This window comes from Panthera tigris, chromosome E1, assembly GCF_018350195.1.
Source record: "Panthera tigris isolate Pti1 chromosome E1, P.tigris_Pti1_mat1.1, whole genome shotgun sequence".
NCBI lineage: Eukaryota > Metazoa > Chordata > Mammalia > Carnivora > Felidae > Panthera > Panthera tigris.
Window position 1 is genome coordinate 36,903,814 of NC_056673.1, and position 20,018 is coordinate 36,923,831.

The 20,018-nt window shown below is 53.2% G+C and overlaps 1 protein-coding gene and 1 long non-coding RNA gene across 3 annotated transcripts; one reads left to right on the plus strand and one right to left on the minus strand.

The window, feature by feature from the left end:
* Positions 1-566: 566 nt before the first annotated feature.
* On the minus strand, positions 567-7,882 carry LOC102948557. Its single transcript, XR_006211383.1, has 5 exons — positions 7,608-7,882; positions 6,808-6,943; positions 5,707-5,795; positions 4,583-4,706; positions 567-739 (listed from the first exon to the last, which is right to left on the minus strand). It is a non-coding gene; the product is annotated as an uncharacterized LOC102948557 (long non-coding RNA).
* Positions 7,883-7,945: 63 nt separating this feature from the next.
* On the plus strand, positions 7,946-17,800 carry COPZ2 (COPI coat complex subunit zeta 2). 2 transcript variants are annotated; one of them, XM_042967342.1, is made up of 10 exons: positions 7,946-8,080; positions 8,836-8,910; positions 10,484-10,565; positions 11,111-11,202; positions 11,659-11,714; positions 12,422-12,499; positions 14,786-14,837; positions 15,462-15,500; positions 16,140-16,257; positions 17,460-17,800. In XM_042967342.1, the coding sequence occupies exons 1-9, from the start codon at positions 7,970-7,972 to the stop codon at positions 16,209-16,211; spliced, it is 657 nt and encodes a 218-aa protein (XP_042823276.1). In that variant the 5' UTR covers positions 7,946-7,969; the 3' UTR covers positions 16,212-16,257; positions 17,460-17,800. The 2 variants fall into 2 exon arrangements, with proteins under 2 accessions (XP_042823276.1, XP_042823277.1); XM_042967343.1 differs by lacking the exon at positions 16,140-16,257.
* Positions 17,801-20,018: the final 2,218 nt, after the last annotated feature.

The window sequence follows — 20,018 nt, forward strand, 5'->3', positions numbered from 1 at the left end:
AGACTCCATCATGATGACTAGAATTCTGTGCATTAACTGTTGAGTCTCCAAAACCCGAGAGCAGTACCAGGGATGAAATAGACGATAAACTGAATAATTGAAGAACTGAAGCAGGCAGGCCTGTGATTAGAAGTTCCTGCTAAAAGGGGCGCCTGGGTGGCTCAGTCTGTTAAGCATCTGACATCAGCTCAGGCCATGATCTCATGGCTCATGAGTTCGAGCCCCACGTAGGGCTCTGTGCTGATGGCTTGGAGTCTGGAGCCTGCTTCCGGTTCCGTTCTCCCTCTCTCTGTCCCTCTCCTGCTCACCCTCTGTCTCTCTCTGTCTCTCTCTCTCAAAAATAAATGATCATTTAAAAAAAAAAGTTCCTGCTAAAAGCAGAAATTAATACCGTGGAAGACGTGGTTTTAAAGGACATGGCACGTTGCCAAGGAAATGGGGGACTGTTAAGCCCCTGAATTCATAAGACCATGGAGGTAAATATTCAGTATATATATTAAGTATATATTCAGTATATTCACTGAAATGAAATGGCAGTTTTAGGTGGGAAGGCCACGCTGGGGAGATAACACATGATATCATCACATCACTTTGAAAGCCTGAATTCATTTGGTCACTTTGAAGGACTCGAGTTTGTGGAGATAGCACTCACCCATCATCTCCTCTCCTTTCCTTTCTGGGGTCCTGGAAGTCGAGGGAGTAGCAAGCACGGAGAACCGGAGGGGCTCCTTGTTAATCCCTAGAGAAGGGATGGGAGAGGTGTGGAAAAGTCTTTTGTTTGTCCCCACTCTGTCCCCGTCATTTCCTTTTGCCTGCCAACTTCTAGTACCGCGCTTCAATACGTATAATAATTCTTTGAACGTACAGTGGGAGGGAGGTGGATCAGGAACCGTATGATTGGGTTAAAGAATGACTGGATAAAGTTTCCTGCTCAGCAGTTACTCAAGGGTGGGAAGGAAGAACGAAAGACAAAGAACAGCCAGCCCATTGCAAGGGCTGAGGAGGATATAGATGTAGAGACGGTCTCAATCAGCAGCAGGCAGTTAGGCCTGGCAGGGTGTGGGCGTCCTGGATATTTAATACCCCTTGGGTAGCAAGAGAAGATCAGATCAAAACACTGTCTTCTACTCAGTCTAGAGTTCCAGATCAAGTCTGAGCAGGTGCAAACCTCCTTCCCAGAACCCACTGATTAACCCTGTGACATCCAGGGCGTGTGTCCTTCAGCGAGGAAGCCACCGCCCTCCCTTCCCCTGGCATCCTCTCCCCCTCCTTTGCTTTGGACAGCTGTTAATAGGACAATTACCCAAGAAGCAAAAGAACAATCCCATGCTGATGTGTCATCAGTCCTGGTATATCCATTAAATCAGACTGAGAAGACCACTGGAAAAAGTGAGCACATGCATTCCCCTCCCTAAGGGAGAGGCTGAGAGCCATCAGAAAAACCAGGCCTTGCCCGTGTGACTCGAGACTGCTTGGGAGAGAAGGCAGTGGGAAGCCAGGAAGAGAGTTCGTTCTAATGCACAGGGATTTAATGTAATCGAAGAGCCCGCTAACTATACACTGAATTCTCTACTCATCTGGGTTATATCCCCGTTGACCCGGCTTCCTCCTTGGAAAAAGCTGTTGCCACCAGCAGGCACATCCATCCTCCAGTCATCCTGGGAGGAGGACACCTGCCAGGAAACGCTCAGAGAAGGGATTGCATTTCTTCTGGAATAGCAGGAATTGCTTTTTCCCCTAAAGGGAAATCCAGTCTTTCTGCTATTCTGGTTGCCCGTTCTTTTTCCTTTTTTAAAAAATGTTTTGAAATGTTGCTCATCTATATAAACATTCCTCACTCTCCAACTTCCATCTAATCCAGGGGAGTGTAATAGATGACTGCCTGAGATTTCCTTACAGCCCTTCTGAGAGATTCTAGGATTACCTCCTGTCAATACTAAATGTTAGCATGTCTTGCAAAGAAATCAATTAGTTTTCCACCTAATCCAGACATCTGGCCTCCTTTCTTAACATGGTAAACATCATTAGCAAGCTTGTTACCATTAAACCCTCAAAAGAGGTAAAGCTCTTGGCAAGCCCGCCTCTTCCCTGTGCACCTCTTCCTCGGCTGTCTTAGAAGATTGCTTCTCAACCCTGGCTGCACATTAGAATCATCGGGGGGGCTTGTAAAGAATATCAATGCCCAGGTCCCACCCCCAACCAATTAAGTCTGAATCTCCCAGAGCAGCCCTGGGCATCAGGATTTTGTAAAAGCTCCTCAGGTGATTCTTATGTGCAGCCAAAGTAGAGAATCGCTAGCTCGGAGCAAGAATCCAAATTGGGTAAAAAAAAAAAGAACAGCAGTGGTAATGCACAAGCACAGACTCGAATCCCCACCTGATTTTAGGATGTTTTCTTTCCCAGTCCTAAAATGCCCTCCTCCTGGAATTAGCCAATGAAAACACCTCATTGTTCATTCACGTCTTGGTAACAATTTATGAAGCTGAGTTCAGCCTTTCTGTATGTCTCACCACATTGTCCCCCAACAATGTTGGGTAAATTTCGGGGAGGTGCTATTGTGAGGTGGGAAGGGTGGGTGTTTTGGACTCAGAGCTGGGTTCAAAAATCTGGCTCTCCCACTCACTTGTTGGGCCCTCCTGAGCTAAATGGAGATAACAACATACAGATTCACAAGGTTTAAAAATCAGATCCTGTGGGGCGCCTGCTTGACGCAGTTGGTAGAGCAATGCAACGCCTGCTCTCAGGATCATGAGTTCAAGCCCATGTTGGGCATGGAGCCTACTTTTTTTTTTTAATGTTTATTTTTGAGACAGAGACAGAGCTTGAACGGGGAGGGGCAGAGAGAGAGGGAGACAAAATCTGGAGCAGGCTCCAGGCTCCGAGGTGTCAGCACAGAGCCCGATGTGGGGCTTGAACTGATGAATTGTGAGATCATGCCCTGAGCCAAAGTTGGATGCTTAACCAACTGAGCCAGCCGGGTGCCCCGAGCGTGGAGCCTACTTAAAAATAAAAAAAAAAAAGTCAGATCCTGTGTATAAAGCCACCTATGGGGGCGCCTGGGTGACTCAGTTAAGAGTCTGACTTTGGCTCGGGTCATGATCTCACAGTTGGTGTGTTTGAGCCCTGCATGGGGCTCTCTGCTGTCAGCACAGAATCAGCTTAAGAGCCTCAGTCCCTACCCCCGCCACTCCCCCCTCCACCCCCCCTCGTTTTCTCTCAAAAAAAGTTTTGTGGTTTTTTTTTTAAAGAACAAAGCCACCTGTGACTGGGTAACGCTGAGCATGAGGCTCCTTTCTTGCCCAACTCTCCACCCACTCTACAACCTTATTATCCCACAGAAGGCCAAACGCCTTGAAGAAACGTGAACTGTCCTTAGAATGGTCAACTGGAAATTCATCCTGCAGACAGAGCATGGAAGCTTTCGTCTTCTCTCTGGAAGATGCCACAAGCTCACACATCCACACCTCGCATTCCACACACACCTCCCCCTCTTGACATTATAGCAAGAAAAAGAGAGAGAGAGGCTGTTACCCAAGGGAGCTGTTTCTTCTTGTCACACAAGAACAGATGCCCAAATCCTAGGACAGCACAGAAATGTGGCAGCAGGAGAGTGAGTCAGAGGAAACAAAATGGCCTCACCTCCAAGATATACTAAGGCCCAGAGGGGAGCCCATTTGAATCCATTCCGACTCTAGCTGGTTAGAGCTGTGCCCAGCTCCTCACCGTCCATCCCCCTCTCCCCCCCCCCCATCTCCAAAGGCACCCACCCTTAAGGGAGCAAAGAGCAGGGAAATAAGAGGCTGCATTCTTTTTGAACACAGCTTTGGCTTCCTCATTCCAGGGAGGCTCTCCAGCTGCTTCCCATCCGCTACATTTGCAGGCTTCTTAGGTGCTGCCAGGCTTATGCTGTGAAGTCCTCTTGGGACAATGCTCTGTAGGACACTGACCTGCCCCTGGGCTCCCTGAGCTGGTATTTTTTACATAGAACCACGTTAAAGGGGCACCCTGGGGGCCCGGAGGACAGAAAGGAATCCTGAGGTCTCTGCTGAGAGACTTTAGAGAAAGAACCATCACTGGGGAGAATCTCTTCCCGGAAAAGTTCAACTTGAGGCCTCTGAACGCACTTTTTCACCACAGCACGTAAACATGTAAAGAGATCCTGGTGATTATAAGGATTAACAACAACCAAGGTGGAAGAGGCGGCAGTGAGGAGGATTTTGTGGTTCCTGAGCTTCCTTCCAGGGCCTTCTCTTTCATCCCAGCCCCTATGCCCCCCTCTAGTGCCTTCTAGTCGACTGTCCTGTAACCAGCTCTCCCACCTCCACCCCTATCCCCACCCCCATTCCCCTTGGAGCCACACAGGCTCCCTAAGTCCCCTGACTTCCTTGGCCTCCTTCCCTCCCCTCTTCTGCAAGCTGACCCTCTCCCACTGTGGGGACCATATGCCACACAGAGGCTAGGAAATGCCCCCTGGAGGCTTTTCAATGCTGTCCTTGTAAATATGAGCTAAAAATGAACTAGCTGCCAAAACCATTAAGGCACTGAAATAATCAAATCAGTATTTTTTTTTTTTATTACATACCGAGCCAGCATGACCGTTGACATAACTTCTGATGATCTGGAATCCAAACAAATAAAAGACTGCGTCTTCTCCCCCATTGCACCAAATAGTGTTGATTCATGTTCACTATTATAACTCTGATAGCCTGCAAGAAAGATTCAGATGTGTCTTCTAAATCATCACAGAAAGAGGTTCGGCAGATGTTTTCCTCAGGTGCTTGCATGGCTCGCTCTCTCACTTTCAGTTCTTTGTTCAAATGTCACCTTCTTGAAGACTTTCTCAAATGACCCTAATGAAAGTGGCATTCTGCCCTCACTCCACACCCCTTCACATTCCTGATCCCCATTCCTGCTTTATTTTTCTTCCTAGCAGTCATCACCAACTCACGTAATACCTAATTTATCTGTGTCCTCTGTTTCCCACAGAAATGCGTGCACACACACACAAACTCTTGAATATCAGCTCCACGAAAGCAAAGATTTTGTTTGCTTTGTCCACTATTGCACCCCAATGACTGGAAAAGTACCTGTACACAGTAAGCACTCAATAAACATTTTTGCAGCACGTAAAATCTGGTTTCACTGATAAGCATGTTTTTATTATTATTTGTTTAACATACGTAGTCGGTGGGGGGGGCGGTTGCCTGGCTCCGTCGGTGGAGAGTCCAATTTCAGCTCAGGTAATGATCTTGCAGCCTGTGAGTTCTAGCCCCGAGTCAGGCTCTGTGCTGACAGCTCGGAGCATGGAGCCTGCTTCCATTCTGTGTCTGCCTCCTTCTCTGCCCCTCCCCTGCTTGAACTCTGTCTGTCTCTCTCTCTCTCAAAAATAAACATTAAAACAAATACAAATAAAATAAAATAGGTAGTCTGTGACTATGTACTACCTTCCTCATCCTGAATTTACTCATTGACTTAACGAATGCTTTAAAAAAAAATTTTTTTTTTAATTTTATAAAGACAGAGTAGGAGCAGGAGGAGAGGGGCAGAGGGAGAAAGAGAGAATCTCAAGCAGGCTCCAGGCAGAGTGCAGAGCCTGACAGAGGGCTTTATCCCCTGACCCTAGGATCATGACAGGAGCTGAAATCAAGAGTCAGACCCTCAACCAACCGAGCCACCCAGGCACCCCAACAAATGCTTATTAAGTACCTGTCACATGGGAGGCCCTGTCCAGGGCCTCAGGGATTCCACAGTGAACAACACAGACACATTATCTCTGTTCTCCTAGGACTCAAAGCCTGTTGGGGAGAAGGACCATACACATTTGTACGTAAGTAAATTCATAAAGACGATATTCAGAGATTGAGAAAGGTACAATGTAAGAAATCACTAGGGAGGCACCCCTGGCTGGCTCGAGTTGGTACAGCATCCAACTCTTGATCTCAGGGCCATGAGTTTGAGCCCCACATTGGGCATGGAGCCTATTTAAAGAATAATAATAACTCGGGGCACCTGGGTGACTCAGTCAGTTAAGCAGCCAGCTCTTGTTTTCTGCCCGGGTCATGATCTCACAGGTTGGTGAGTCTGAGTCCTTTGTTGGGCTCCTCTCTGATAATGCAGAGCCTGCTTGGGACTCTCTCTCTCTCTCTCTCTCTCTGTTACTCCCCCCCAAAAAGAATAAATAAACTTAAAAAGAAAGAAAAAGACGAATTTGGTTTGAAAATTTTAAAAAAATAGCGGCAACTGGGTGGCTCAGTCGGTTAAGCATCTGATTTCAGCTCAGGTCGTGAGTGGTTTGTGAGTTCGAACCCTGCATTGGGTGAGCTCACGTCATGTTCAGGGTGAGCAGGAGCCTCACTTCAAGTGAGCAAAGCCCTGCTTTCAGTGAAAACAAGCCCCACTTTGGGTGATCCCAGAGTCTCTCTCTCTCTGCCCCTCGCTCACTTGTGCCCTCTCGCTCTCTCAAAAAATAATAATAATAAGGGGCACCTGGGTGGCTCAGTTGGTTAAGTGTCTGACTCTAGATTTCAGCTCAGAGCATGATCTCACGGTTTATGAGTTCAAGCCCTGCATCAGGCTCTGTGCTGGCAGTGCAGAGCCTGCTTGAGATTCTCTCTCTCTCTCTCTCTCTCTCTCTCTCTCTCTCTCTCTCTCTCTCTCTTTCCCCTTTCTTTCTTCCCCTCCCCAGCTCTCTCTCTTTCAAAGTAAATAAACTTACAATACATAAATAAAATCTTAAAAAAATTAAAGAGTAATAATAAATTAAATAAATAGAGTGCTGAGACAGAGAATGTGACAGGAGAGACCTACCAAGTTAGATTCCATGGGTTAGGTTCCCTTTGGTGATGAAGGTGACACTTGAATAGTGAGAAGATCTTTCTCAGCAGAGGAAGAGTCCCCTTGACAGGCATCTGGATGAGTGAGTGCCGTACACAGGGTAAGAGGCCTTGAGAAGAAGGGACAACCAACGTTGAGCTTGAAACCTGGTTCCCATCCCCAGTCAACTGAAGTCTTTATTAGCTACACCATCCTGATAAGGTCACACAAAACCTGAATCTCCCCACCCCTTAAAATGTGGGTGACAGTACCTCCCTCACACGTGTGAGTTACATTTGGTAACGCCTGTAACAGTGTTTAAATGCAAAATACCTGCATGGTGTTGTTAGGGGTAAACGGGTAAGTACCACCCACTTTGTACCTCTGGAGTGTGAATTTCCCACTGGCCTTAAGTATCCGGAAGTGAACGTTTGAACTCCGGTATATTTAGACCAAAGAAACCAAAGCATGGCAACGCCTGATGCCTGGTGAAGCACTCGTGCTGCTAGGCATCTGTCCTGCCACAAACTGTCCTGTGTCTCGAGAAATTCGGCGGAGGGGGGGAGGGGGGGAGGAAGGGACCTCGGCTCCCTTCCTAAGGAGTGGGAGAAAGTATTTTGCATAAAAGGGTCTCCCCAGAACTGTTCTTGTCTGCTTTCACTCCTAGAACCTTCCCCTGAGACCCGAAGGATGATTCGAGATACTTGTCCCCAAGTTATCTACCAGGCGTCAAGAGACAAAACTGGGCTTTGGCCCCAGGACAGCCTGCGCACACCCGCGCAAACCCAACTCACGGGCCAGCGGGGAGGCAGGAGGGGAAAGCAGGGCTGGTCCCGGGGCAGCCTGAGGCTTCGGAGAGCTCTGGACTTGGCCGAACCCAGAGAAGCGAGGAGCGGAGGAGGAGAGAGGGCAGGAGTGGGGTGAAGGGAGCTGGGCTGCGGGGCGCAGCGCGGAGTGGGCGGGAAGGCAGAGCGGGGAGGGCAAGAGGCAGGAAAGGACCACCGGGAACAGGAAAAGACACGCACAGCGGGGCACAGGGGGAGGGCGCCAGGCCTGCGGGCCGCGGGGACGGCGCAGGCGGTGGCCTCCGGGGGGCGGGCCGGGCGGGCGGAGGCGGGGCGGCGGGCGGCGCTGTCAGCGCGAGGCGGCGAGCGGAATGCAGCGGCCGGAGGCCTGGCCACGTCCGCACCCGGGGGAGGGGGCCGCGGCGGCCCAGGCCGGGGGCCCGGCGCCGCCAGCCAGAGCCGGGGAGCCGGCGGGGCTGCGGGTACGGAGCGGGTGGGCGCCGGGGTCCCGGGCGGCGGGAGCTGGGCTGGGGGGGGGGGTCCGCCAACTCACGGCCCGCGCCCCCGCGCCCGGGAACTTGGGGCCCCCGCCCGGGAAGGGGGCCCGGGCCAGGGCAGGGGATAAAAAGTTCTACGGGCGCGGACCCGCGAGGAGGCCCGGCTTGAGCGCGCGTGGGGTGAAGTTCTGGATCAGTTCGGAGAGGTGATGGGCACGGCTTGGGGGTGGGGGTGGCCCGAGGTTCCGCCGGGAGGGGTGAGGAGTGGCGCGGCGGCCCGGGACTCCAGGTCCCACGGGCCGTCGGCTGACTTGCGTGCTTCTGGAGCCCCCCTCCCCGGGCCAGGGGGCTGGGGGCGCGCTGAGAGCGCGGGTCCAGCCTCGGCCCGGGGTTCGCTGGAAGGAGGAGGCTCGGCGCCGCTGTCCCCCCGGCCCAGGTTCTGTGATACACTCCGACTCGGGCTCTGGAGCAGTCAGTGCATGACAGAACTTGGGCCCGGACGGACCTTCTGCACCCAATGGGCACAGCGCCCACCCGGGGCCTGCAGTGGAACATCTGCCTGGGAGTGGAGCAGGCGCTGGAGTTGGCCCGTGTAGCACAGGGTTGGGCCAGAACCAGCTGCGGACCTTTGGGGTCGCTGGAGCCTGAGGATGGACCCCTGGGGCCAGCAGATGCCATAGAGCCAATGGCAGGGTGTCTGCCTTGAGTCAGGAGCCAACGGAGCTCTCCCCTGGTGTCAGTTGCAGGAACCTTCCCTCTACACCATCAAGGCTGTTTTCATCCTAGATAATGACGGACACCGCCTCCTAGCCAAGGTAACCTCCCACCCTCACCAGAAGGCCCCTGAACACACGGTGCTCCAGCCCCCAAAACAGAAGTCCCTATCCCAGCTGACTCCCCTCTCAGGAGGACCCCACTGTGGGCTCTGTGATTCAGAGCAGCTGGGCTTAGACCCCCTCCAAAGATCATTCTGTGCATCCTCCTGCCTTGTCAGACTGCTGGCCCCTGAAGTCCCCTCTTTCCACTCACATTCCCTGAAATGTCTTCTTACCATTCTTTCCACTGGCCAGCTGGACCTTGGGCATGGAAGGGACCTCCTGAGGAGTCAGTGGAGTGTTGAGCTTGGAACCGAGGAGTCTTAGTCCCCAACTCTAAAGAGGCAACCTCCACTTTTCTCCTACAGTTTGGTAAACACTGAGGATTTAGTCGGAGAAGTCTGAGAACGTAGCTTAGAGATCTTAGAGACCAGACGATCCAACTCTTTCGTTTCATAAATGAAGACAGTGTGGTCTAGAGAGCCAAATGAGTTGCCTGAGGTCACAAGTATCACTATCAGAACACAGATCTGAACTCAGGTATTCTGACCTGAAGCTCGGGAGGGTGATTTTCACTACGCCAACCATCCAGTTGTCCGGTATCTGTCCTCCGTGGCCTGGGGGAACCGAACTAGGATAATCCAGAAAATTAATGTCTGTCGTCAACACAATCAGCTACAGCAGGGCTATGGCACCTCAACTAGCTAAGAAATGCCTTCTAAGTTTGTTTGTTTGTTTGTTTGGGACTGAAACTTTTTGTCTTCCTGGTATTCAAATGAGCTTGCTCGCCACAGCAGTGGCCAGCAGGGAGGCGACTAAGATGCCTGCAGAAGGGACTATCAAGTGGCAAAATCCACATCCAGAACGCTGAAAGCTCAGCCGACCACACCGTGCTCCAGCAGATGATCAGACGTGGATCAGCAATGCCTAGGCTCTAGGGCCTCCTCCCAGCAGGACCCATCCCTGTTCAGATTAAGAAACTGAGTCAGAGAACCGGGCTCACCAAAGCCAAACACGAAAGCATTGATTTAGTTAGCCGGTGGGTGCTGGGAACGTTCCCTTAAATACTTAGCCTTCCCCTGTCTACAGTCAGACCATGCTTGGCTCTGCCCCTTACAACTAGGAGATGTTGGGGGAGATCATCTGATTTCTTCATGCCTCAACTTCCCCATCAACAAAATGGGGATAATAAAGTAGCTGTCATGACGGTGATGGTTGTCGCAAGGGCCCCCTGGCTCTTGCCATCTTTCCTGCAGACTCCGCTTCCTGTAGAAACGGTGGGACCTAGTGGCCACCCCAGTCCTTAGCGCACAGCACATCTGCCAAATGGCCAAAAGCTGCCAGGAAATCAGGAGAGGGCTCCGAAAGGCAGGGCTTAAAATTCCTCTACTTCTTACGACGTTCTTTGCTTAAAATTTGTGTCTATGGGGAAACAGCGAGCATACGGCCTAAAGGGCAACAAACAGAGGAGATGGGGCTCTGGCCGGCCAGCACCTACATTCTCTGCCACCCGTCCAGGGAGGATCCAGGCTCTGTGGAAACCTGTCACCCCTTCTCCTTCCCTTTCTCATAGTATTATGATGATACATTCCCCTCCTTGAAGGAGCAGATGGCCTTTGAGAAAAATGTCTTCAGCAAGACCAGCCGAACTGACAGTAAGTGTCTGCCTCTTCCTTGCTCAGAACTCTCAGATGCACTTCACCGTCCTCTCCATCTGGACACATCTGTCCCTACCAGCCATACGTACCCACAGGCCACCCCCTTTTTTCTCAGAGGTTCTTTTTCCTCTCCTTCCCAGCTGTTATTCTCTCCCTTCCTGTAGGGAACCTTCACTCCCGATCCCGCTCTACCCCCCCACCCCACCCCCCAACACGGCAAGACCTCTCTCTCGGCAGAAGAGGCCAGTGGCATTGTATGTCCCCACGAGGCATTGCGCATAGTGGGGGGGGGGGGGAGGGGGCGGGGGGTGGAAATCAACCCTGCACTGGATTTGTTGACTCCTCAGAATGAGGTGATCTCTAGAAATAGGGTAGAGCCTGGAGGAAAGGACACACAGCAGCCCGGTGGTAGTGTCCCTTGCGCTAGTCTCGTCAAGGGTTCCTTGGAAAAAGGAGGAAAAAGGGGGAGACCGGCAGAGCTGGCGATCAGGCGGAGGGACCCGGCAGAGGTGGCCAGACCTGAAAGCCCCCTCCACTTCTAGGTGAGATTGCATTTTTCGGGGGCATGACCATCGTCTACAAGAGCAGCATTGACCTCTTCCTGTATGTGGTGGGCTCCTCCCACGAGAATGAGGTGAATTCAGGAGGTTGGGGTGATGAGGAGGGTCTGTCTACGGCTCGGGCTCCGGGGTAGAAGCTGGGTTCTGAAGGCTCCTCATTGGTACCCCTCCTTCTAGGCTCTGGGGGATGGGGAGCAGCCAGAAGTGGCTCCTTCTGGGATGGTACATATCCACGGTGCCTCTTAGTGTCCTTGGGAACCAGAAATGAAGTCCTCTGCAGGGAGTCTTTGCTCCTTCCTTAAAATATCACTGGGGAAGGGTACACTCAGTGTCCCACAGTGGGGCACTCCAGTGCTTCTCAGCCCATGCCAGGGAGGCACGCACGCCTGAGGTCCAGCTGCACCCAGTCTCCAGCCCTGTCCTCTCTGGAAAGGGACAGCTGCCCACACAGGTAGGCTCTGGATTCTCCGTTTGGCCTTCTCGACCTCAAACTCTCGTGTTTTCCTCCTCCCGTCTCCACCCATCCTCAGCTGATGCTCATGTCTGTCCTCACCTGCCTGTTTGAGTCCCTGAACCACGTGTTAAGGTGAGTGAGGTCCTCTGCCCTCCAAGGCCCTCATCCCCCAGGCCTTGATAGATCACAGAGGCAGGGCCCTTCCTCTGCTTTCCTCCTGAAGTCCCCAAAAGACTAAGACTGGAGCCAGAGCATCCGCCTCGAGGCCCCTGCCCTTCCCGGGACCACTGCGGTATCACCTAGAGCAGAGCCACCGGAGGGTTTGGCCAGAAAATGAGGTCCAGAGAAGCTGGGTGATTTGCCTGAGGTTGCAATCTGTTTACATCAGAACAGAGACCCAAATTCCGTTTTGTTTTGTTTTTTTTTTCCTTGAAGTCCAGGGTGGTTTCCACTGCCTCCCCATTCAGTTACCTGGTATCTATCCCAGTGAACATGGCGTGGGTAAAGCAAACCAGGATAATCCAACAATAAATGTCCACAGTCGAGACAATCAAGTATAGTATGGCTGTGACATCTAACCTAGCCATGAAATGCATTAGGGGTCACTCGGGGGGTGTAATGTCAATGCCCCGCGTGTGGGAGGTCGGACAGAGGAGGGCCTAAGGAAGCAGACCTGTCCTCTGCTCAGGAATCCCTTGCCTAGGCGCTCCCTCACTGCCCTTGGTGTTCTCCCCAGTGCTTGCTGGGGGTGGGGTGGGGGATGGGTGGAAGGAGAGAGAGTCTGCCTCATCTAGGCAGAAACGCAGCTCCTCACAGCCAGGAGCTTTGTCTGCCTTCAGGAAGAACGTGGAGAAGCGCTGGTTGCTGGAGAACATGGACGGAGCCTTCCTGGTGCTGGACGAGATTGTGGATGGCGGGTGAGGACCAGGGCCGGAGAGAAGAGGGGCTGCTCAGGGACACTCACAGCAGGAGGTGCCTTTGAGGGTCAACGGCACTAGATTGTACTAAGCACCCTGTTGGCTCTCTGGCCAACTCTTCCCTCCCTGCCCCCCACCCCGGCATATTCCCAGTGCTCCCATCCCCCCACCCCACTCACGAGGATGGAGGTTGATTTCAATGTTGGCCCAAGTCAAGCAAACAAGAAAGTCATCTGATGCTGAACTCTGGCAGACTGTTGAAAGGCAGGGTTTGGGGGAATGGTTTGATCTCCAGTGCCCAGAAAAAAAGGGGCAGCACAGGCCCCTGCCCCTCTCTGGAAGGTCTCCATCCTGCTCCCTACTGCCTGCGTACCTCCCGCTCTTAGAGCTCCATTCTAACCTCAGCTAGATGCGTGACCTGGGCCACTGCTCATTCTGCCTCAGCCTTCCTTTCCTCATCTTTCCGATGGGGATAGGGGACTGACTACCTTCCTCATAGGCTATGGGGATTCGATGAGGCGAGGCAGGTGAAGTTCACGGCTCTGGGCTCTCGTTCAATAAACTGCTATGCTACCGCTATGCTAGGATGTTCGTGGGAAGCCGGGAGCTCTTGCGAGAAGGGTTGATTAGTGAATTTCCATGGGGTGGGGCGTTGATATTGAGGGAGAAAAGGAAATTCTGGCTCTGGGGCAAAGGATAACAGAAACCAATCACCTTAAAAACATGCCTCTTTCATAACATCCATTTTAGAGATGAGGAAACAGAGGTTCAGAAATTCAAGGGACCTTTCCAAGGTCCCATGACTAGGGAGCAGCAGGGCCAGGATCAAACACCATGTGCATGTTTCCAGAGACTGTGCTCTTTCCACGACACTGTACCATCACACACACTCTGGGAGATGGCGTACGGCGGGACTCCTTTCTCCTTCCCTCCTCCTTCCCTCTCTGTCGACTGCCTGTTGGGGCGAGGCCTTGTGCTAATTGCCAGAACCCCAAAGTGAGTGGGATAAGACCCAGGCTTCGTGGGACCAGAAGTATATGCAGTTTGGTGGAACCTCTTTAAGGAACACAGCCACACACAGTGTGTGTGCGCACACACACACACACACACAAATGCACACACTATTACAAATATGAAATGAAGTGCAGGGCCTTGGAAGAGCCCTTGGAAGGGAGGATGTAAGCTTTATATGCCTCCAGGTCTCTGAGCCCCCCTGAGGAACTCAGTTTCCCTCCAAGGAAAATCAGGGAATGTCAGTTGAGACAGTGCCAGAACTGGAACCTTGGCTGGGATGTTTCTGCATTTTTTTTTTAATGTTTATTTATTTTTGAGAGACAGAGCACGTATTGGGGAGGGGCAGAGAGAGGGAAACACAGAATCCGAAGCAGACTCTAGGCTCCGAGCTGTCAGCACAAAGCCCAACGTGGGGCTCGAACTCCCTAACGGCGAGATCATGACCTGAGCCAAAGTCGGACCCTTAACGGACTGAGCCACCCAGGCACCCCGGGATGTTTCTGTCTTATGGGTGAAAGGATCTCTGGTGAGGAGCTGCCAGGTGCCCCAGTGATAGGGCCTGGAAGAAGCTCTTCGAGAAGTATCTGTTCACTTCCCTGGGACTGGTATGAAAGAAAAACTCGGCCTCTGCATTGGAGGAGCCTCATTGAGTAAAGAGGGGCACTCAGTCAATCCCACTGCCTCTGTTCCACCCACAGTGACCAGCCCTCACACCTGCACCCTGAAGCATAGTGCCCCCGCTGTGTCGTGAAAGACTGAGCAAAACTGAGCAAAGCCTTGAAACTTGGGTCTATCGAAACGGAAGGCAGATTCTTATTTTACCTGTCCCACTACTTTCGTGTACAGCATGACCCTGTGGCCTAGAATAAGAGTGAAACAAAATGGGATCCCCAGGGGCCTCCCTTCACCGCATCTGAATCCCTCCCTACACCCAGAATGCAAATAGAACTTTTCAGAGCTCAAAGGTTTTCGGTCTCTGCTTTTGACCCTCTGACCATTCTAGACCGGCCTGCCCTCACCCCATTTCAAAGCTTTTGCCCAGTGACAACCAAGTGTGTGACCAGGTTTGCTGTGGAGAGGAACCAAAGCTGAGGGCTGTCCATAGTAAGGGAGAGTTCTGGCTGAGGAATACCAGGGGGAGGGGCCCCCGGGAGGGGGGCTGCTGCAGGATGCAGTGAGGGGGGTGGGGGTCAGAGGGAGGAGGCTTAGCAGGGAGAAGAGGCAGAGGGGAGTGTCATGGCATTGATTTTCCTCCTGGTTTCTCTCTTGTAGTGTGATTCTGGAGAGCGACCCCCAGCAAGTGATCCAGAAGGTGAATTTTAGGGTAAGAATTTTCCTACATGCCCCTCACTCCCATCTCCCCCAGGCTGCCCTTCCCACCCTCCCCACCTCCTATCCTCCTGGTGCAGGCGGGATGCTAGGAACCCAGGCTCTTCCAGCAGAAGCAACTACTAGGGTTTTTTTTGGCGGGGGGGGGGGGGGGGGGGGGATGGCAGTTAGTGCAAGCGATCTCCTCCTGCCCTCCCCCCTTTAGAATTCCCAAGTACCTCACCATCCTCCCCAGTGGCAAGTATGGACTGGGGAAAGAAAGAAAGTCACCAAAAGGCACCAGATGGCTGCCTTGGCCTTGAGTTTGGACAGTAGAGGTACAGATAGACCCTCCCTGCCTAGTTTGGCTTCTCATGTCTGGATGAAACCTTTTCTCCCATCTTTATCCCCTTCATGCCCTTGCTCCCCATACACCCATTAACAGGCCCCGGGGTCCTGGCTTCCAAGTGGCAGGCTGTGGGGCTTCCCCTCACCGGTGATACAGGTGCAGTTCTGGCTCTCCTAACCACTGCAGCACCCCACCACCCCTTCTGAAGCCCCCTTTCCCTTCCTTCACCTCCCTTTCTTTACCCAATGCCCTCTCCTGGTCTGACCACTCTCTGACACTGCTTCCCCGCAGGCAGATGACAGCAGCCTGACTGAACAGAGCGTGGCCCAGGTAGGCCCCCTTGTCTGCCTTGGCCAGGAATGGGACAGAGGGAGCCTCCCAGGGGGACCCAGTGGGACTATCGAGGCTGAGAAGTTAGGGGTGCAGGAGGGAAGGGATGAGGCAGTGACAGGCCGTCTCTCAGAGAGAGTCAGTGGAGGTTTCCAGAGTCTCCAAGATGGTACAGAGCTGGGCATTAATAAATGATGCATGCCTTACTAGCAACCCACCTCATCTGGCTTAGTGTAGTTGGCTGAAAAACCAGGGTCGTAAGCAACCACGCCGGAGATGGCTGGGTCACTTGTCCCCTGAAGCATTCTGGGGACTTATGGGCCCCAAACCCAGAAGGAATAGCAAATAGGAGTTTTCCTACCACCTCATCCCTTGCTGTTCAGGGTTTCTGCTGGGGTTGTTAAGGGACCCTCAAATCTGTGACAGGATCTAACCACCTCCACTCGCCACTTGCCACCTTGCCCCTGAATGACCTGGTTGTGGAAAAGCCCGTCCCGGCCAGTCTCCTGCATGGTACTATCTGGGATGCATGTGCGGCGGGGTGCCGGTTCCTGGATCTGTGGCCTGACTGGTTCCACAGCTGTGCAAACTTCCTGCTTGTCAGGCCGACTGCTTGACCTCCATTCTGTCTGCCCACAGGTCTCTCTGCCCAGACTAATCCTGCTTTTATGGAACTTCCTGCCCTCGTGCACTAACTACCTCCTGCTGTGATAGCTAAGGCAGAGATGGACCCAAGCCAGCCCGTGTGGAGCCCCAGGTGTGCTGCCCCCTTCCTTTACTGCCTTTGCTGCTCCAGCAAACTGCCGTGCGGCTCCCTCCTCCCAGTTCCCGGTGCCTCCTCACACCTTACCGGGAAGAGGGAGCCACATGGCAGTTTTCAGGCCAGAAAGAGGTTGGAGAGCAATGAGCAGAGCAGTTGAGAACACAGGCGCGGTGGGGATGTATCCTGTACATCCCAGGATGTACGGTCCACCCTACCCCCTGCAAGCTGGGTGACCCACAGCAAGTTACCCAACCTCTCGGGGCCCCCACATAATCACAGGACGCTCCTCTTAGAGTTACTATGAGAATCAGAAAAGCAAATGCATGGAAAGCTCTTTAGCCTAGCTCCTCTATTTTTTTTCTGAAAGGGGAAAGAATGAAGACCTGGCAAGTTAATGGAATTCTTGAGTAAAAAAACCAAGGGAGCTGTAGGTAGTGAATGCGAGATGAGGGGAAGGTTAAGTTTCTGGCTGGGACTACAGGAGAACCCCAGGGCCGGGGTGTCTCCGAGAGAGGAGGGGGACTGTGCAGGAAGAAGGGACTTCAGTGGAGGGGAATGAGGCTTGATGGCTGGAGGGATGAACTGAAGGACATACCTGGGGTCCCCACCGTGTTGCCACTGTGTGTGCACAGTCGAATGCATTTGTCGAAGTCCCGGACCGAGGCAGTTTTCCTCAGCAGGATGTGAGAATGACCGCATCTGAGTGCAGGTGTCCCGGGACAGCACTGGGCCAGCCCGCTTTGCCAGCTGTGCCACATCAGCAGCGGGTTGGGGTGGGGTGTTGAGGATACACTGCCAGCTGAGACCAGAGCTAGGGGTTTGCTGAGGTGTCCGGGCACAGGAAGTGTCTGGCCTGGGCCTAGTCTCTGCCTAGACGTGGCACTGTGGGCGGGCGCTCGCATGGCGTGCCGTGGGTAGACGGGGCCTGCGGCCACACCCAGGGCAGCAGAGGCACGATCGGTGGAGGGCCCGGCAGGCTCCGGCCTGGGCCGGGAGCTGGCTGCAGCCAGTTTGGACTGCTCTGTTGCTGGCCTAGCCCCACTTAAGCCTGGCGGAGATGAGCTGGTGCCACCTAGTGACGAAGGGTCACAGGGACACTTAGGAAAAGTGGGCTCGTAGACCTGGCCCTCACTGCAGTGTTAAGGTGCTTGATAGTCCCCCTCTCAATTCTTTCAACCTTATTCCCTATCCCCCAGGTTCTTCAGTCTGCCAAGGAACAAATTAAATGGTCATTACTGAAATGAAGGCTGTGCATTCAGGGCTCCCTGCCCCCAGGGCATTTCCCCAATCCTGGCAAAAGCTGAAAGACCTCCGGAGAGGAGAGACCCCTCTGTCCCCCTAGGCTCTCCCAGAACTGACTCCTGAGGTCTCCGGCCAGGGACTCTGAGACGCAAAGATTTGGCTTCAGAAGTGACTCACCCCTTCTCACTGCCCTGACCTGCCCCTTGGGCCATGAGAACCAGCTGAGCTGCCTTAACTCCGACCTTAGGCATCCTTGGCCCCAGAACCCTAATAAACCTGCTTTGTCTCCTGTCAATGGTCTCCTTCTCTCCTGGCCTGAGAAGTGTGTATAAGTTCTGATAAGGGCTCCTGCACTCCCTGTGGCTCATCTTCAGGATGCCCAGTGCCAGGGTGTCCCGGCAGTAACCCTGTGGTTGCGATCGGGAAGGGGGTGGGTCAAGGGAAAGGGGACGATTTATCTTCCTGAGGGGGTGTGACACTAACACCACGGAGCCCCGTGTGTGTGATGAGAAGAGCCAAATATGATTGTGTGGCACGGTACAAAATAATGGGTTGGGGCACCTGGGTGGCTCAGTCTGTTGAGCGTCCGATTTCAGCTCAGGTCATGATCTCACAGTCTGTGAGTTCAAGCCCGCGTCGGGCTCTGTGCTGACAGCTCAGAGCATGGAGCCTGCTTCGGATTCTGTGTCTCCCTTTCTCTCTGCCCCTCCCCTGCTCATGCTCTGTCTCTGTCTCTCTCTCAAAAATTAACATTAAAAAAAATTTTTTTTAAAGTGTTAATGGGTGATATGGCGCACATTTGGGGAAAACAATACAAAAGATGATACACACATAGTGACCCTGTTGGGGATTCTTTACGTCATTTTCTCCATTCCCAGCTTCCAAAAGGGAAGGGCGTAAGGCTTCCTCTAGACAAACTGAGCAACAACACGCCCGTTTTTCTTGGCTTGACCCGTACCGCGTAATTCCTATTACTAGCATACAGCTTCGGCACTTGAGCCCTGCAAGCGTATCATGGCTGGGCCTGGAGGCTGGCGGCGAAGAAGCATCAACCAGCCCCCACCATGCGTGTGTGTCCAGAGCACCCAGTGAGTTCCAGAGGGTGTGAATGAAGCGTTGCAGGTCCGGAGGATGAGGACAGAAGGGCAGGGGGCGGGGATCCCAGAGGAAAACGGGAAGGTGGAGCGACTTCCTAGGAGACGTGACTCCCCTTCTTTCGCTTCGTCCCAGAACCGCCCGTTTTTCCCTTTCTCTGACGCCTACCCTTTCTGCGTCTCTGTACGTAAGTCCTTTACAGTGCCTAAGGGTCCCTCCCGGGACAGCTCAGGGACCTCGATACCTTTTTAAGAGCAACTGGCAGGTAAACGCCCCGCCCAAACCCCGCCCCTGCCCCGCCCCTCGCCGGCACGCGGCGCCGCAGGGAGCCCCGCCCCAGGACCGCATCCGCGATCCTGCAGCGCCACCTGGAGGGAAAGGTAGGAAACGTTCTCCCTCCGGGCCCTGCTCCCCTAACTCCGCCTCCAGGGCGGGGCCAACCCCCTGCTCCTAAGTTCCTCCCGGGCCTCCTATCCCTGACAACAGGGCGTTGCCCTAGCAACCAGCACGCTTGACCCGCCCTGCGAGTTCCGTGCCAGCTCGGACACACGAATTTCTGCCAGCCACTACAGTAAGAGAGAAGCGAGGCTTGGATGTTAATAGAAGCTGTCTCTGCGGGTTACCACGTCCTACATTATAAAACATCCTAAGATTGGATATTTATAATGGCCATGACTACTTCTGTAATTAGAGAAAATGATAAAGATATAGTTATATAAACAAATACATTGTAGGCACTGTCTACATAACCCATTCCAGTAAATAATGCAAAAAGGCAACTCTGAAAGGGAAAAAAGAATATGCAGTTAAATGCTGTAGAGTTCAGGGGCCAGTGTGGCGACGGGAAGTGAGAAATTCTCCCCGAATACTTTGGCAAATATGCGGCCTCATCCGGTGCCCGGCTCCATCCACTGCCTCTAAACGACCGCAAGGTCGAGAGGGGCAAATTAGCTTCCTAGCAACCCGGTCGCGCCTGCCCAGGCCCTGTAATTCCAGTTATGCAGGGACTGGAATGGGAAGTCCTGACCCTTCACACAAACAGCCTCACCGAATTCCTGTGGACCATGCGATGCTATCCCCATTTTACGGAGGGGCAACACAGAGGCTCTGAAAGTTAAACTGTTTGCAGCAGTTTCCCCAAAGCCCGGCTCAAGGAGAACTGCTGGAGAGAGGTGGCTTTCCCGCGCCCTCTGACCTAGGGCCACACAGGGACTGTACTGGGTTAAAAGGAATGAGCGGAGGGGGGCATAGTAACGCAGAGAGACGACAGGAAAGGTGTTCTCGCCCGCTGTGACTAAAGGACTACGGGGAAGGGGGATGCAGCAAAGCAGCCGACCCACGCCCGCGGCGGGGAGAGGACGGCGCTGAGTAGGCAGCGGAAGCCGGGCAGTGTGGGCAGGGAGGGCGCGCTGCTCCTT

Coding starts and splice junctions, on each gene's coding strand:
- COPZ2 (XM_042967342.1), top strand. CDS start 7,970: ATGCAGCGGCCGGAGGCCTGGCCACGTCCGCACCCGGGGGAGGGGGCC. Junction 10,566..11,110: donor CAAGACCAGCCGAACTGACA/GTAAGTGTCTGC, acceptor CTCCACTTCTAG/GTGAGATTGCATTTTTCGGG. Junction 11,715..12,421: donor TCCCTGAACCACGTGTTAAG/GTGAGTGAGGTC, acceptor GTCTGCCTTCAG/GAAGAACGTGGAGAAGCGCT.